We start from the raw sequence: 18718 nt of genomic DNA, 5'->3' as shown, positions 1-18718 counted from the left end.
AAACCTCATTTTAGTTACTGTCACCAGCCTCTTTGTCCTTCCAAAGCTCTTGCCTGAATTATTGAAAAAGATAATGAATTGACATGAATTAGGCACCTACGATGTGTCAGGCTTATTCTGTGGGATACTCCATTAAGCCTATAAAATAGGTGTCATTATTCCTGTTTTTGAGATGGTGCCCAGAGAGGTTAATTTACCCAAGTTTGCACAGCCACTATGTATCAGAACCAGCACTAGGAGCCAGGTTCATTTGACTTCAAAGCTTTTTTTTTTCCCCATTAAACCATTCTGTTTCACCCAAAAGTAGAATGATATGGTGAGTGTCATCTTGCATTTCCTCAGCATCCTCTGGAAGAAAATGCCTCTCATCCGTAAACTTAACAGTTGACATTGCTAACAGAATTCCAAGTACCTCTCTGTCATCCTCTCAATTCATTTGAGTAACAAGCACATTTAAGAATATATTCAGCCTTTAAATTAGCAAATATTGCTACATCAAGCATTTTTTAAAACCTATAGAGATCAAAATGAACAGGACTTATAATTTCGTAGTTTCATACCCCCACCTTTAATGGTCCAATGAAAATAAAGGTAACATAAACCAAGAAAGTAATGCTTTGTGAATCACAATGTTATTATTTTAAAAATACTTTCTTGCTTAAAGAACAATGCCAACTCTGAAAATGTGTATGCAACTACTGATAATAAAACGATCACTAATTACAGGAGGAGGCTAATATTTTAAACAATATTTTATATATAATTCACTTAATTATATTTACATATATAGAACTTATGTATACAATTTGTTTAAATAACTGTTACTGTCATTATACAAAAATATATATTTTAAGAATAAAAATCAGAAAAATTAAAATGGAGCCCCACTCCTGAACTATGCTTTATTGGGAAAGGAAATCGAAAGATAGAATCTGGTTTCCTTTTAGCCACAAGCATATATCCTATGACTCTGGAAGTTCAGTTGCCCAGACAAGGAGATTGGAGGCGATTGCTCTGTATCTATGTAATCAGAAATCACATTAAGGCTTTCTCTGCACCCAGTACCTCCCATTGAAGTCTTCCAGAAGGTGGGTGCAGTTCAGAGAACACGATTTGGTCCATCCTGTTGAATGCTATTCTGGACGTATCGACTTGATTTGATTGAATTTCCTTTATTACCCTGAGGTGACAGAAGAATGATAAAATCTATTAACGGACACAGTGCCAGTCAGAGGAACCACCTCAAAATCTGACCTAAAGTAAAGGGTGGGGAGCAGAATATCAGAATATATCTCTTAAGGAAATATTTTAATACAGTGTTGCCATTTTTTTCTCTTTGTACTTGTTTTCATATTAAAAATACCTCCTAAACTACAAAATATATTCCCTTCCTAGTTCTAAAAATAAAGCAGCCTAAATTCTGCTGTGAATTTTTTCGTTAAAAAAAAATTGCTTCTAGAATATAAATATATTTGCTTGCTTCAGCCTGACCACCTGGAGTCACAGGTTTATAAGTTGTATAAAAGTATATAGTGTTAAGATGTTTACTAAAAATTGTAATAGGTTTTCTGAGTTATATAATTTAACTTCCCTGTGACTATTTTATAAAAAGTATTACCTCCACTAACAGAATAATATGTTTTGCTTGATAGATTAGTCATGTACTCATACGACTCGACAGATGTACCGGGCACACTATGGCGTGTGGTTGGATGTCATGGAAACGCTGAGGAGGGTGTGGCCGGAGTGTAGGGGAGCTTAATCAAAAACAGTTGTCAGTTGACTCTTTACTAATTTTGTTCTTCTCAGAATAAAGATGTCAGCTGTCCTTTTCTACAAGACATTTCATTTAGAAGACTTTCCTGAAATACTTTCTTCCTGAAATAGACAGAACTGTAGGCCGATGTGTCATTTTAGTTAATCAAAACAAGTAGGCAAATTAGTCTCTTTTATTTTTTTAATGAATGTAATTTAACAGTATTTAATTTGCATACAGGAAAGTTCACCCAGAAAAAAAAAAGTCTGCATTATAGCACTTTTGTAAACCTCAACAAAGCCCTTCATTAGGAGACCTAATTGATTTTTCCTACCCACTCCTGGGAGAAGAAAGCTATCACAGTACCTGCTTATTCACTCAGAGGAGAAATGGGTGTGCCTGGTGTTCCAAGCGGAGATTTGGGTTAAAAAGTCCTGTGGCTCTGTTCTTGCAGGGAGATCTTGGCCAATGCTTGTTTCGAGCATTCCGGAAATCTGTTTTTCTTAGCAATAAGGGAACATCGCTTGTCTGCTTGGTGTCCTCCCCATGGGCCCAATTTAGTTCAGCTTGCAGCCGTCACTGGAATTAGTTTATTTCTTGTTTATTTAAGCCCACCTTATTCCAAAAGAGGGAATTTGAGGGTTCTTACAGTGACGCATAGAATATACCAAAAAAAAATGAGGAAGTGAGGGCAGTTGGACATTAGAAAGCCAGGAAAATATGATGAAGCCAGGAATAGAGGTCAGTACAAAAAATATATGCCTTAGGAGCTTTTGTGGTTGTTAGACTGAAGTCCTACATTTGCCTCTGAGTTGCACAGGGACTAGAGCAAAAAGAGAAAGAGGAACGGTTGTAAAATTCATAGTGTCCAGAAGTTGAAACAAAACTATTTGATCTGAAGTCTAGCTTTTCCTGGTGTTGAAACCTGACATGATTTTTTCCCCGTGGGCCCTCATAAAGATGGTGCTCTGTGATGTGATGGACCAGCTCCTCAAAAGGTCTCTTCAATAAATGTGGCTCTTTCTGTACAAGTCTTCACATGCTAGCAGATGGCCAGAGGCCAGAGCATAAGTCTGTAAGGACAGTTCTTCAAGGGGCCTTTCACTGGATTGACTTTCTTCTTCAGTAATTTGTTTTCTCTCAAAGATTCTCCAAGCTTTGCTCCATGTCCTTGTCTCACTTCCTCTCAAGTCTTCCCCTGACGCTCATCCCACCCTCCCTGGTAGCATTTAGGAGATTGGAAAACTTAGAATGTCTCAGCAGACTGCCATTGCCCTCCTCACTGACCGAAAGAGGCTTGCCTTTGGACTCCTAGCTCTTTTAAGCAAGAGGAGCATGGCACCTATAACAGTCATCTCCCCCCAGCAGCGTCCATAGCCCTGGGGCTTGCCATCGTTCTCCCTGAATGTACATTTCACATGTGACAAAACTGCAGCCCAGGGAATGAGAAGAGCTTGCCTGTGGCAGTAATTCAACACTTGGTGGTAGAGCCAGGACTAGACCCTTCTCCTGCCTCACACCCTACAGCTCTTCTCTCTTCACCGTGCTGATCCCAGGTGCAATAAGATCACTGTTTATGGGCCTTTTTGGGGAGGGGGGGGTGGAGTCAGTTGACTATCTCTGTAGAAGCTTTCTTAACCATATCCTATAGATGTGAAAGATATCATCACAAGGAATCAGAAGGCAGGTGTGTTTAAGACTCAGAAAATATCAAGCTGGTAAGATACCTTTCCACATTAAAACACTCTGGTTGAAACTGCTTTTCTCGATACTATGGATGAATATTAAAAATGATACTAGCTAAAATTTATTGAGCACTTACTGTGTGTCAGGCACAGTTCTAAGCACTTTAAAAGTATCTTCTTCTCACAAGAACCCATAATGAAGCAGGCAGGCATTCTCATTATCTTTAATAGATGAGAAGGACTGAAGATAAGTATATTAAACACTGCATGGGGAATGATTTCAGGATTGAGAGTGTACAATCTGAGGGTAGGAAAAGTTCAGCCTGGGACCTTCCTCTGAATGGCTCTATTCCCCTGGTTCCCAACCCAGGGGCAATTTTACCCCAGGGATTTTTTTTTTTTTTGTCATGACTAGGGGGATGGGGTTGCCACTGGCATCTGGTGATGGAGGCCAGGGATGCTGCGAAACATCCTACAATGCACAAGACAGCCCCACAACAAAGAAATATCTGGCCCAAAATGTCAGTAGTGCCAAGACTGAGAAACACTGCTCTAGTCCATGATTTTAAAATAATATAGGTATCCGTTGCCTTTTAGATTCTGTTACTTCTTATCTAAACTAGGAGAAATGTTTACCCTCAACCAAACCAATGGTGTTTTTTGTGATGCTGCGTTTTCATTTTTGCCCTGTTGGTATGGACCTAAAGGAATGAATAATCATTTAGTAGTTTTCACATGACATACCTGTATTTGTGCATTTTTCCTTTATAATTTAACCACAGATGTTATTAGAAGAGCAATCTAATTTTTAAGTAATTACGTAGTTTATTTATTACTGTTAATCTGTCCTCCTTTGACATTTTGAGTTTTCTCTACATTGAGGATGCTTTCCTACCCCACTTGCTCAGTTTGCGGGGGAAAAGGTAGATGAACGGCAACAATGCTTAACAACTAAAGTGGTCAACATATTGGGATGCAGCTATGGAATAGCAATAATTTTTTTCTCTTATATTAGCTGGTGAATGTAATGCAGTGTGTATATAGTATTTTTAAATCCTGCGTTAGAATGTTCAGAGTAAGCTGATGGCACAGGGGGCAGTAAAACAGCTCTGTGTTTCTCGTATAAACGAACAAACCAGTTCTGTTTCCCAGAAAACCTCTGGCAGGTCCAGAGAAAGAGCAATCCGCTTTTACCTGCATGTGCTTCATTCTTAGGAAAGCCTTTACTCCACAGTGCAGACTGCCATTCCCTTCATTTTGGGACGTGATTTTCAACCTGGTCTTTTAGTTATCAATCAAAAGCACATTTTCTATGTTGTCCTCATTTACATTTATTTAATGCTTAAGGTCATTTGTGACCATTTGAGTGTATTTCAGCATATGGAATCAGGGAATAATAGATTTCAGCGTCATGCTGTGAAGAGAGATTGTGTTTTTACAAGATGTAATGTTGTTTACTGGGTGTTAATAATCACTAATTAATAAACATTTCTAGAATTCTAAAATGCTGCATTTTGAGGAATAAAAATGTGAAGTGTTTAACTTATGGAGTGCAATAATATTTTCTATCACCTCTTCATAAAATAATTGAGTTACATACAGAGGCAAAAGGTCATAGTTCAACACAGGACATATCTGAAATGCTTAATAGCCTTTGTTTCTATTTATCTGTTCTCAAAAATACTATTTCTAAATATATTGTTCTGATATGTACCTGGACATATATCCTATATGTCAATAGTCATATGCAAACCTCCAAGATGAGGGTTTTCTCCTGTCTTTATCTCATATAAATTGTGGTCATTTTCTTCTAAGTACCACAGGTAGTTTGTCCCAAGTCTACTAAAGCACTTTGCTAGAAAACAGGTGGATGAGTCAGTTCTGGAAATGCCTTGATCTCATATTAAGGAGCTACTTGACCACTTAACCTTTAAGAAGCTAAGAGGAAACTGTCAACCAGTGATGTAATAATCAGCATTCCCCTTCCATCCACTGCTTTCCCACCCATAACCAGTACAATATGATGAAAGCATTAGCTCCACGCGGGAAGAAATAAAAGGAAACCGTTCACAAAAGAGCTAAGATATAGTTCAATATTCTCTTTTAGTGCCTCACTGCATATGCAGAATTTCTCTTCCAAATTGGAGGTGTGGAATAACAGTAGCGACAGATAACTAAGAGGTATTTACCATAGCTACAAAGCCCACACGTGAGCCAAATATTTCTGCTATTAAAAAGCACTTCAAAGCTTGACATGAAGTTTGTAACAGCTGAATGTCTCCTGTGACTTCATTTGCAAAGAAGATGTAAAAGCAGAAAGGAATCGTGGTATGAGAAATGTGAACCTAGGAAATGGTGTTTTAAAAAAGGAATGAGAAGGCACCCAGAAACCTGACTGGTACCCCAAGCTCCCGTTCCTACTGCTCTGACGATGTTCTCAGTAACTACCAGCATTCCTCCTCCTACCAGCCTCTTCCGACCGCTCAGACAGTGCAGACCCAGGTTGCGTGGGACCTGAAACTTATTTTGAGGGCCCTCTTTAGAAGGATAAATTTGATTGTACTTTACTTTGGCAAATTTTACATAAACATATGACCATGTGAACACATCACTGGGGCTCTTTGTGGGCCCTGGAAGGGGCCTGGGCAAATGAGGGTTGAGCTTACGCTTCATTAGCTTCCCAGTAAATCCACCCCTGCTCTCATAAACACCACAACCCTTGCCTAGAATTACGCTCTTCCGTTACAAATTTTCTTACTCCCTCTGTTGCATTTTAATCCCAAGCTGATTGTTGCTAAATTGAAAGACATCTCTGCAAAAGCCTGGAAGCTTCAGCCCTGGCCAAGAAAAATCTAGGGTGCACATATATGAAGCATATATCCATGACATTTCGAAGATCTTAATACAATCATTTGATGGTTCATTTGTTTGTCCATCCATGCAGCCATCCATTCATTTAACTAATATGTCGTAGGTATTCTGCCTTTGAGAACATAAATATGGAGTTATCAAGAGTAACTCATGGGGCCGACCCAGTGGCACAGCGGTTAAGTGCGCACATTCCGCTTCGGCAGCCTGGGGTTTGCCAGTTCGGATCCTGGGTGGCACTGCTTGGCACACCATGCTGTGGTAGGCGTCCCACATATAAAGTAGAGGAAGATGGGCATGGATTTTAGCTCAGGGCCAGTCTTCCTCAGCAAAAAGAGGAGGATTGGCAGCAGTTAGCTCAGGGCTAATCTTCCTCAGAAAAAAAAAAAAAAAACACCTCTTGACGAAAGGAAATTGTGCTACTAAATATAGCTAGAAATTGGTGAAAGAGCAGGGATATTTACAGCATCTCAATTGTTAGGTTTATCTGAAGCTGTCTTCAAAATTGTGACTGTCTAATAAGAACCATTTGGAGTTTTTGACGTCTACATATTTCTGGGTGTTCCAGAATTAGTGAATAGCGTCATTCTCTGGTTAATATTAGTTAACAGTTACAATATTTTTAAAAAATCTATTAGATATACCCTGCTGCGACATTAAAAGTGAGTTTCTACTTAAGAAAAAAGCTTATCTTTGTGTGAAAATTGCTAGTGAATTTAGGCCTGTGACTTTTATTATTCTTTGATAAATCATTAATTTTAGTAAACTGTGGAACTAATTATAACTTTTAGGACTTTTTTATAAACCAAATTTTACCTTTATGTGGGCGCCCAGGATTGGCTGTTGGCCCCATTGCCCTCCTGCTTTTTAAGATTTATGTCTTCTCTAAGGCTCATTTTCCTTTAGAGATTAAATTGGGGATGTGAAAAATGATGTTAAAAATGTAGATCCCAACCAAGTGGGATCCAGTTGGTAATTTTTCCAGGCCTTCTGCAGTCTGCCCTCAGTTTCCTCATTCAATCTAGCTTCCACTGCCTGCAACATACACACTGTCCTTTGGTCACACAGCCTTGGCACTCTGCTCCTAACACATTTGGTCCTTCCCATCTCTGGTCTTTCCCAATCTTGTTCCTCTCCTCCTCAGCCCCTAAATCCTTCCTTCTAGGATGGCTTAATTACCATTTCCTCCTGCCTTCGCAGACTTTTTCAGCCTGCCCCAATCTTTTCCTTTTTTAAACTTCTGTTGGCTTTAGAATAGTCCCACAGTTAAACATCGCATATTCTCTTATTGTTCAAAGCTTGTTGTCTTTGTTTTCATGTTCATTGGTTCGTTCATGTCTTGATAAATATTTTGATCACCTTCTGTCTGCCACCTACTGTTCTAGGTGCTGGAGATGTAGTGACTAACAAGAGTGAGAAAGTCCATGCCTACTTGGAGTTCATATTTTAGCAAGGGAGACAATTTTCTTGAAGGCAAGGATTCTGCTTAACATGTTTTTGTATTCCCTGAAGCAATTAGTACACTTTGAGCCTTTTACATGAAAGACTTTAAGATTTGTATTTGGAGCACATTTTTGAAAGACATGAATCCATAAGGCTTATGGAACCAAACAATTTTTACTAGAAGAAAGTCAAGCTCTTGAGATTCAGACATCAGTTTGTATATCAGATAGCTGACTTTCATTTCAGGATAAGCTTCTTCTCAGGCATGCACATGCGGTGTCTGTAGACAAACTGACATTGGGAATAGGCATTTATCTGTCCTTTGTCAGGTTGAAGAGGAAGGTTAGAAGAAGGGAACTCAGATAAGGAAGCTGAGGGCTGTCTGCAAGAAATTTTCTGATAAAATACACCTGCTAGTGAGTTTTGCTAGAATTATGGTAACAGAATCTTGAGAACTGCTGAGAATTCTAGAGATGCCACAGTCCTGTTTCCTTCTCTTGCTATCTTGGATATAGGAAAATGAAATTACTTGTATACTTTCTATTACTAACATTATTTTTTTGCTTGACAAATTTATAGAAGGGCTCATGTCCCTACTATTCAGTGCTTTGCACTGAAGAAACCAACTCCCACAGGAATGTTATCCAGTTTCAGATATTTTATTATATTATATATTTATTTTATTTATATTAAAAATGAGCCAGATTTTTAAAATTTGGGGATACTGTATTTTTTAGCGTTCCTTTTAAACTGCAGCAAATTAAAAATTAAGGCCTTTTCTTCTAGAATAACATTGTACTGACTATTTGGACATCCTTACTCTTTACCAAGGTCAAAAATCTCACTACCAAAAATAGGCCAAGTTCAATATTGATAGCCAGGTGTGCACATCAGAAGACTGCGTCCTCTGTGAATGTGTCTTTCAGTTTTAAGAGAAAACTTTTTAATATACTTCTATATCTCTTAAGACTAGACCCTTGCCATTATTCTTTCTTTTTAGCATTTTCTAAAATTATGTTGGTATTTTTATTATATTGGCATTTTCATTGTCATTGAAAAAAATGCATAGTTGACTAAGACTTGACACCTTTATGACTTTGAGTCTTCCTATTCAATAACAGGGTGTTTTCTTTTTTTTAAGCTTTTTTATGGTGTTTCACCAGCACTCAAAATCTTGATTCATTTCCCTTAAGTTTATTTTTAGAAACTATCTTTTTTGTTCTCTCTTATAAATGAGATCTTCTCTTACATTATATTTTCAAATAGATTATTTGTACATATATAAAAAAGTTATAGGGTTTTGTGTAGTAAATGGTTAGTCACCTCAATGAGTTATTATTTCTTATTGTCAGTTTAGTCTCTTGAATTTTCCAAATAAACAATCACTTCATCTGCAAATGATGACAATTTTGACTTTTTTCTAATTCTTATAACTCTTTTTTCTTTCTCTCGTATAATTTTATTGGATAAAAATTTCCAGAATGATATTAAATAATAATTATGTTTGGGCCCAGCCCTGTGGCCAAGCAGTTAAGTTCGAGCGCTCCATTTCGGCTGCCCGGGGTTTCACCTGTTCGGATTCTGGGTGTGGACGTGGCACCGGTCATCAGGCCATGTTGAGGTGGCGTCCCACGTGCCACAACTAGAAGGACCCACAACTAAAATATGCAGCTATGTACTGGGGGGATTTGGGGAGAAAAATCAGGAAAAAACAAGATTGGCAACAGTTGTTAGCTCAGGTGCCAATCTTTAAAAAAAAAAATTTTTTTTAAGTATCTTTGAGTAGGACTTTGTTGGGAATCCTCTAATGTTTCACCATTAAGTATGCATTAGCTTTTGAGTTGAAATATATATGATACTTTTTATCTTGTTAAGGAATTTTTTATTGATTCCTACTTTTTAGAGATTTTATCATAAATAAATATGAACTTGAGCAGATGTCTTTTCAGCCTGTATGGAGATGATCAAATTGTTTTTCTGATTTTACCTATAACTATTACAATCCATACTAACAGGTTTCCTAATATTAAAACATCTCTATATTTCTAGTTATTTGGTCATGGTGTCTTAATTCTTAATTTAACATGCTACTATATTTTAATAATATCTTATTTGGGATTCCTCTCTTTTTTTTTTTTTTTTTTTTGGTGAGGAAGTTTAGCCCTGAGCTAACATCTGTTGCCAATCTTCCTCCTTTTGCTTGAGGAAAATTGTCACTGAGCTAACATTCATGACAGTCTTCCTCTATTTTGTATGTGGGACACCACCACAGCATGGCTTGATGAATGGTGTGTAGGTCTGTGCCCAGGATCTGAACCTGTGAACCCCAGGCTGCCAAAGTGAAGCATGCGAACTTAAGCACTACGCTACCAGGCTGGCCCCTGGGATTCTTTCTTATAACAACTTTATTGAGATATAATTCATATAACCATATAATTCAGCCATTTAACATACACAATTCACTGGCTTTTAGTATATTCACAGAATTGTGCAACCGTCATAATCAATTTTAGAACATTTTCATCTTCCCCAAAAGAAACTACATACCCATTAACAGTCTTCCCAACCCCTTCCACCCTTTCTCCTTCCCGGTGCTAGGCAACCACTAGTCTACTTTCTGTCTCTCTGGATTTGCTTATTCTGGACATTTCACATAAATGGAATCATGTAATGTGGTCTTTCATGTCTGGTTTCTTTCACTTAGCATAGTGTTTTGAGGTTCATCCATGTTTTAGGATGTATCAGGATGCTATTCATTTTAATACTGAATAATGTTCCATTGTATGGATATACCAAATTTTACTTATGCATTCATTAGTTGATAGACATTTGGGTTATTTACATATTTTGGCTATTATGAATAATGCTGCTATCAATATTTGTGCACAAATTTTTGTGACAAGTTTCATTTCTCTTGGGTGTATATGGTCATATGGTAACTCTACGTTTAACTTTCTGAGGAATCGCCAGGCTGTTTTCCAAGGTGGCTGGACCATTTTACATTCACACTAGGAGTATATGATGTTATGTGGGCTTTTTGCATTGATATTCCTCAGGAAAATTGGTCCACAGTTTCCTTGAGCAATCTTTATTAGATTTTAATATCACTGGTATACTGGCTTCTTAAAAGCATTTGGAAGCTTTTCTCTCCTTTTGAACCACCTAATGTGGGTCACCCTAAGCTGCTACCACAATGCTAGATCAGAATAATTTTTATCCCATTATTATGGAAGTTATAATTTGAAGTTGGCAAGAAATAGTGAAATTCCTATATTAAATTGCACTGTGCCTGAAAGTTCATAAGTTTGAAAAATAAGGAATAAAGAAGAAAAATAAAAGAAAACACTAAAAAGCAATAATTAATTTTGTTATTTCATATCAAATGGCACGTAGTTGTAATTTGATGTGAAACGAGAACTAATTCTAATTTTTTATTGTCACTGTGTTGTGCTACCATGTAAGTTAATCAAATGTCATAATCATAGAATCAGAGATATTTGAAATGGAAAATATAATTAGTAAAATAATTAGTACCTTTTATTTCAAGATCTCAAAACCCTTTACCAATCCTCCTTAATCAATATAGAATATACCGGTTACCAACATAGGGGGCCTGAATGTTAGGCCACTCTGTCTTCCTTTTAGACTCTGAAATAAGTGTATTTCAGTTAAATTACAGACAAAAACATAGAGGCATAGGGTGGGATCAGCTTTAAAGTCAGTCCAGAAACATCTAAGTGATAAGCTAGAGCTACAGTTCTCAAACTTAAGTACTGTATCAGAACCATCTGCAGAGCTGGTTATGACATAGATGGTTGGGCCCCATCCTCTGATGAGAGAGTGAGGTGGGGCCCAACATTTTGCATTTCTAAAAGACTCCCAGGTGACACTGATGCTGCTGGTCTGAAGACTTCACTTGGAAACCATTGAACTAGAGTTCTCTCTGAGAGTTTCTCATTAAATTCTGTAGTGTTTCATTGCTTTAAAGTCATCCAGATTTGCATTCATTAAAGCCAGTTCCATTCACCTTGTTCTCTTGTTTATTTTATGGATGTCATGCATTTATAGAGAAAGGACGGGACCTGACTTACTGTCAGCTCTCAATTGTCTGTAGTTAATCTTGTACATCTTCTGAGGTAAAAATTTCATTAAGACCTAATTTTACTTCCCTCTTACCTTTCTCCAAGTCTTATTCCTAGTCTGGAAATGTAAATTAGTTTCATTTCAAGATAAAACCAACAAAGTTGGCCAGGTAATCTGTTTCAAGGAATTTATATAAATGAAATCTTGTTTTGATTAATCAGTGATGTTGCCTCCTTCCCTTAGTGATCCAGCAGAGAGTATTCTTAATCAATTCTGTCTTTAGGGCCACTCTTAGTTCTCTGGAGTGGCACCCTTTTTAAAATCCCCCTTTTGAAAATAAAGACATTCGGCACATGGAATTTAAAGTCTAGAGCTACGGCTAAAGAGTATTCTAAATCCAAACCCAAACAGGTAAATATCTTCTAGAATAAAGTTTCTCCAAGTGGCTCATGACCCATTGTCATGGGAATTACATGTGGTGCTTTTTTGAAAACAAAAATTCGTTACTGAATCAGACTTTCTGGGGTTGAGGTTCATGAATCTGACATTTTAACACTCTCCTCAGGTGATTCTAATATCTGGAGCACAGATCACACTTTGATAAGCCCATTTTATCCCTAGATTTCTGTTGAGTTTAGCATACCGACTAAAACCACAAAGGTGAATCTGTGGACATCTTATTTGTCCTTAGGAGAGGTATTTTTTTACCTTCCATGTGAGGGCTTTATTCCTCACTTTGGACTTTGAATTTTAATGGTGTCATCTTAATGAAGACATGAATGGCTGTGGGAAGGGGAAAATTGTACAGATAGAAGAGTAATTCTGATTAGTTTCTTGTCTATATCACAGCCTTTAGTTGTTGGGATTCATAAAGTAGCAGACATCAGAAGAGGCCTTTGGGATGATCCACCAGTGGTTCTTACCCAAAGGTGGACTGTGTGCCCCCCTCCACACCTTAACTGTCTAGGACATTTTTGTTTGGTTGTCACGAAGAGTAAGTTTTATTACTAGTACTGGAGGGAACAGAGATTGTAAACATCCTAAAATGCAAGGGACTGTCCACGACAATTAAGAATTGTCCTGTCCAAATGCCAATACTACGCCAGTTGAGAAACACTAATTCCAGCCTAGTTGAAAAAGAGGGAGACCCAGAAATAATACTTGGATCTCTTTAAAAGAATTGCCTTGTTTTCTGGACTTTTTGTAGGGGGGAGGGATCATTTTGTTGAGGGGTTTTGGGGGAGGGTCGACGGGCTGTGAGGACAAAGAGATCTAACCTCCCTAGCTTCACAGTCGCCGAAAAGCTTTTTCTTTTTGCTGTATCTATTTTATATACACTCTTCTTTAAATAAGGGTATGGTATTAATTTTGTTAATTAATAACTTTTTTGCCTAAAATAGTTCACTGTTAGACACAATTCTAGTCCAACTTGTGTTATTAAGCTCAATATAATTAAATGTCATTTAGAGTTTGCTACGTGTACAGCAGTGTGACGGCCTCTTTAGGGGTTATAAAGATGAATAAGGTGAAGTGTCTGCCTTAGGAAGCTCAAGATATCCAGATGAGAGATAGACACTTGTCCAGCTACTAAGATCTAAGAGAGTCTGCTCTAATGGGGTTAATCATGCAAAGTAAGGATAAAGAGAAGATCTCCCAGTTCGGGGTAGAGGGATCTGAGAAAGCTTCATGAAGGAGGTAGCCCTTGAGCTGTGATTTAGAAGATGAAAGGTGAGGGAAGAAAAGCAGTTGAAGAGGGCATTCTAAGTATGAAAAGCAGGGAGGAAATAACCAAAGGCATAGGAGTAGAAAAGATGTGTCCAGGCAAATTTAGTTATCTGGTTTGATGAATGAGGAGAGGCCAGAGGCCCACAGACCAGTTAGGAAGTCATTACATTGGGGTGGAAGGGAGGTGAATGGGACAGAGCACGTAAAGGGACTCAGGCAAAGTTCTGTTTCTTGATCTGGGTGGGGTTACACGGGTATTTACCTCATAATAATTAACTGACATATATTTACTTCGTGCTGTTTTCCGTTTCAATGTTTTATTTTATAATAAAAAGCTTTTTTTGTTTTTAAAGCCATGTCAGTGGTAAGAGAACTGGAAACAGGTAGTCCAGGCCTGAATGACAGTGGAGAATGGCAAGCAAATTTGGGGGCCTTTCCGGAGAAGTGACCGTACGTGGGAAGTAAAATAGCGGAAGGAGTAAGAGAGCAGTTTGGGACATGCAACATTTGAGGTGGTTGTAGAACATAAATATGTGTTCTGGATGTGACAATAGCTAGCAAGCGGTCAAGAATAAAAGTTCAAGTCTCAGGAAAACGTTGGGCTAGAAGATTTGGAGATCAAAATCAAGAGCTAGGAGTAGAACCATGGAAACTGGGAAGTCAGAAGAGAAGATGGCCAAGGACAGAATCTTGGAAGGTGTCTGTGCTTCAGGAGCAGAGTAATAGGGGCCAGTAAGGGATGCTGAGAAGGAACTGAAAACAGAAAGCCTGATTCCAAATGGTGGTGTCCTCAATGGAAGCAAGTCCAGGAGAGAATTTCAAGGAGAGGGTGATCAGCAGTGTCAGCAAATTGAAGAGCAATGCTAATGACTGTTGTGAGAAAGGTCATGTTGCAAGGGCAGGTGAAGCAATGAGAGTAGACTACTCCTGCAAAAATGTTGATGGCAAAGGGCAAGAGGGAAATAGTATGTGTACTAAGGGGAAGCAGAGTTGAAGGAAGAGTTGGGTGTGTTGGCAGGCATGCCAATACAGCAAAGAACAAAGAAGTAAAGATATGAAAGGGGGGTATTTGATGGACCAAGGACCTAGAGTAGTGCTTTTCAAAGTATGGTCCCCAAACCAGCAGCATCAGCATCACTTGGAAATTTGTTACAAAGGCAGATTCTTAAGCCCCACCCCAGAGTCAGAAACTCTGGGATGGAAGCCCAGCAATCTGTGTTTTAACAAACTTTCTGAGGATTCCTATACATGCTCAAGTTTGAAAATCATGGACCGAGAGGAAAGAGGAAGGAGTGGTTTTATCTTGTGCACAGTTTGGGGGGGGGGGGGGTTCTCCTTGAAAGGACAAGTGATCCTACTTCCTTTTGGACAAAAGGAAAAGAAAAGATGAAGAAGAGGGAAAAGATGACATCAGAAATCTGTAGGTTCTCAGTAAGGTCATCTGCTGAGAACAAAGATGTGGAAAGTTTAGGGAGCTGAAAACAGGGATGTGTAGCATCCAAGCCTCCAAACCCTTGTCTCTTCTTTAGGCTTTGTCTAAGATGTCCTTCCTCTTCCTCTTTCCTGTCTAAATCCTGCCTTTAAGATCACATTCCACCTTCCATCTTCTTCAGGATATCTTCCCTCAACATGACCATCTGTAATTCTTTGTGTCATTGGAATGTCTTGTCTTCCAAATAAGGCTACATGTTCCCTTTGACTATTATAATTTTGTTACTTAGAAGTAGGTCCTCTTGGTTCAGCTGTTCACAGACTCTAGTGAGGTGTTCAGTAACACTTTGTGGATGGACTGGCTCACAAATTAGGGAATCAACAGACTGGTACCCTCTCTCCTTCTTGGTTTTCTGTTCTAGATTTAGATGGTATTCCTTTCCCCAAGTGTCTAAAACGCTTTATTATAAAGGATCCTAGCATATGACATTTTGAACCTCTATAAAAGATCAGGAAAAATGGAGGGACAAGTGACAAATAGGGAATCTTTTAAAAGAAGAGAAACGATTCCCAAGGTTAGGTAAACACTGTAAATTACTTGAATGTGTCCTCTGTGAGGGTGAGCTGAGCCCACATAGGCCTTGAGAAGCAAGATGAAAGAAACTGTGGGAAAGGCTACTGGAGTCCATTGCAAAGAATGCCTATAATATCCATGCAAAGAAAACTACTGCCTTCCCCACTGCTGGTAAGAAGATAGCGTGTTTTTGAATAACTCTAAATTCATTACATTTAGCAAGCATGATCAAGAATTGTATCAGTAGACTGCTTTTGCAGATACACAAGGGTCTGCCTTTTCAACAGCAGAGTTAAAACTGTGACTTATCCCCAACCAGGGGTTGCAAATATAATGGTAAACAAAGAAATATTAACCATGGGCATATGAGAAAAGAAATGCTTTAACTCCCCATGAAATATAATTAATATGAATTAAAATACAATGAATTACAAATTAGGTTGAACATGTTTGACATTAGGTTTTATTACAAACTTGAAACACACGCTCTCTGTTCAAGAAATTTTTTTTAGTGAGAGTTTTAAATCCCAAGGTAGGAATCCTTTGGTTTTGCGTTTCAGGTTGAAACTCCAAACTCAAAGCCAGAATGAAAGACCTAAGTTAGTGCAAGAGTAAGGGAAGGGAAACTAATATTTGTTGAGCACCCATTATGTGCTTTCATATATTCTATCTCATTCAATTCTTTCTGGTGGTGCAATGCATCTATTGCTGTCTCTTTTTCACAGAGGAGGGCAATGATAGAGCACTCAGCCTCACTGGCTTGTACGTGGTGGAGTCAGTCTTTGAACTCAGAGCTTTCTAGCTGCAAAGCCCAGCATTCTTTCTGCTGTACTACACCTGTTAAACTTAACCGGTTTGACATGCCCATAGCTATTACGATTTTTCTAAAGCATGAGGAATTCTGTTATGATTATTGGTTTTATATTTCTATCTGTAAAATTGTACTTTACTTTGTAATGAATTTTGAACAGAAATAAGATTTTGACATTGTGATGAAATAAAATAGAGGCAACATACATTTTACTTTGATGTCAATATAATTACAGGTAACACGTTGACATGATTTGAGTGTTTGGTAGAACTATCCTTTACATGTCTTTACATGTGAATGCTATGCCTTAGTTAGTAAAGCTTATATAGGTCAGAGGGCCTAGTTATATGTATAATATGTGCCCTGCTCTCTTTCAGAAAGCATCTTCTTTTTAGTTTTTTGTTTTACAGTTTTGTTATGGTAAAATTAGCGTTCCATAAACTTTATGTTTAATTTTATAAGTTTTGTAATCCCTCCTTTCTGCTCCTTGAAGGTTCCTCCTTCCCCAGGAAACCACTGATTTACTTTTCCTCACTATATATTATTTTATATATTCTAGAGATTTTTTCCTCTTTTTTTAATTGTGAACGTTGATTTATAACATTACATAAATTTCAGGTGTACATCATTATATTTCGGCTTCTGTATAGCCTTTACCCCTTTTGCCCTCCCCCTGCCTTCCACTCTGGTAACCACCAATCTATTCTCTGTATCTATGTGTTTCTTTGTTGTTGTTGTTTTATCTTCCACATATGAGTGAAATCACATGGTAATTGTCTTTCTCCGTCTGACTTATTTCACTTAGCATAATACCCTCAAAGTCATCCACGTTATCACAAATGGCAAGATTTCATCTTTTTATGACTGAGAAGTATTCCGTTGTGTTTCTATATCACGTCTTCTTTATCCATTCATCTGTTGATGGGCACTTTGGTTTTTTCCAAGTCTTGGCTATTGTGAATAATGCTTCAATGAGCATAGGGGTGCATATATCTTTTTGAATTACTGTTTTTGTGTTATTTGGATAAATACCCATAAGTGGAACAGCTGGATAATATTGTAGTTCTATTTTTAATTTTTTTGAGGAATCTCCATACTGTTTTCCATAATGGCTGCACCAATTTACATTCCTACTAGCAATTTCCTAGGGTTCTCTTTTCTCCACATCCTCTCCAATACTTGTTATTTCTTGTATTGTTAAAAATAACCATTGTGATGGGCGTGAGGTGAGTTTAAAATAAATGGAATCATTCAGTATGTCCTTTTTTTTAGTCAGTGTTCTTTGTCAGTAAAATTATTTTGAAATTCACCTATGTTGTTGCATCTATCAATAGTTCTTTCCTTTTTATTCCTGAGTTATTTCCTTTTTATTACTACTGTATCTGAATGTATGGACGTACCACAATTTGTTTATTCTTTCATCCATTGATGAACTTTTGGGTTGTTGCTAGTTTGAGGCTATTACAAATAAAGCTGTTCTGAACATTTATGTACATATTGGATATATAGATATATGCTTTGTATGGATATACACTTTCACTTCTCTAGGGCAAACACCTAGGAGTGGAACAGCTAGATCATACAAAGGTGTATATTTAACTTTTTAAGGGACCTGCCAAACCATTTTCCAAAGTGGTGTACTATTTTATATTCCCATCAGTGGTGTTGGAGAATTCCATTGCCTCCACATCCTCGCCAACACTCAATATGGACAGTCTTTTAAATTATAGCCATTCTACTAGGTATACAGTGGTAGCTCATTGGGGTTTTAATCTGAATTTCCTTAATGAATAATGATGTTGGGTATCTTTTCCTGTGCTTATTTGTCATTTATATATCTTCTTTGATGAAGCGTCTGTTCAAATGCTTTGCCCATTTTTTTTTTATTGGATTGCTTGTTTTCTTATTATTGACATACTCCGAGGGTTCTATATATATTCTGGCTATAAGCTCTTTATCAGAGATATGATTTGCAAATGTTTTCTCCCAGCCTGTGGCTTGTCTTTCCATTCTCCTCATAGCATCTTTCAAAGATGTAGAACCTTTTAATTTTGATGAAGTTCAATGTACCAATTTGTTCTTTGAGGATCATGCATTTTGTGTCATATCTAAGAAATCTTTGCTTAGCCCAAGGTTACAGAGATTTTCTCCTGTATTTTCATCTACACATTTCATAGTTTAGGCTTTACATTTATATTTGTGATTCATTTTGAGCTAATTTTTGAATATGGTGCAAGATATGGATAGAAGTTCTTTTTTTTTTTAATATGGACATCCAATTGTTAAAACGCTATTTGTGGAAAATACTATCTTTTGTCCACCAGCTTACCTCCATGTATTTA

At 37.6% G+C, this 18718-nt stretch overlaps 1 protein-coding gene across 4 annotated transcripts in view; it reads left to right on the top strand.

Annotated features, from left to right (window-relative positions):
• The window catches only part of CAMKMT (calmodulin-lysine N-methyltransferase), a 372525-nt gene that overhangs the window by 321333 nt on the left and 32474 nt on the right, over window positions 1-18718 (top strand). For 2 of the 4 annotated variants that reach the window (XM_046661498.1, XM_046661499.1), the window contains exon 7: window positions 3408-3474. The exons of the other annotated variants lie outside the window; for them this stretch is intronic. In XM_046661498.1, the coding sequence (XP_046517454.1) occupies window positions 3408-3474 (67 nt within the window). The remainder of the gene's footprint in view (window positions 1-3407; window positions 3475-18718) is intronic. 4 annotated transcript variants of the gene reach the window in all.

Source organism: Equus quagga, chromosome 5 (genome assembly GCF_021613505.1).
Source record: "Equus quagga isolate Etosha38 chromosome 5, UCLA_HA_Equagga_1.0, whole genome shotgun sequence".
Classification (NCBI taxonomy): Eukaryota; Metazoa; Chordata; class Mammalia; order Perissodactyla; family Equidae; genus Equus; species Equus quagga.
This window is presented reverse-complemented; position numbering and strand designations above follow the sequence as displayed.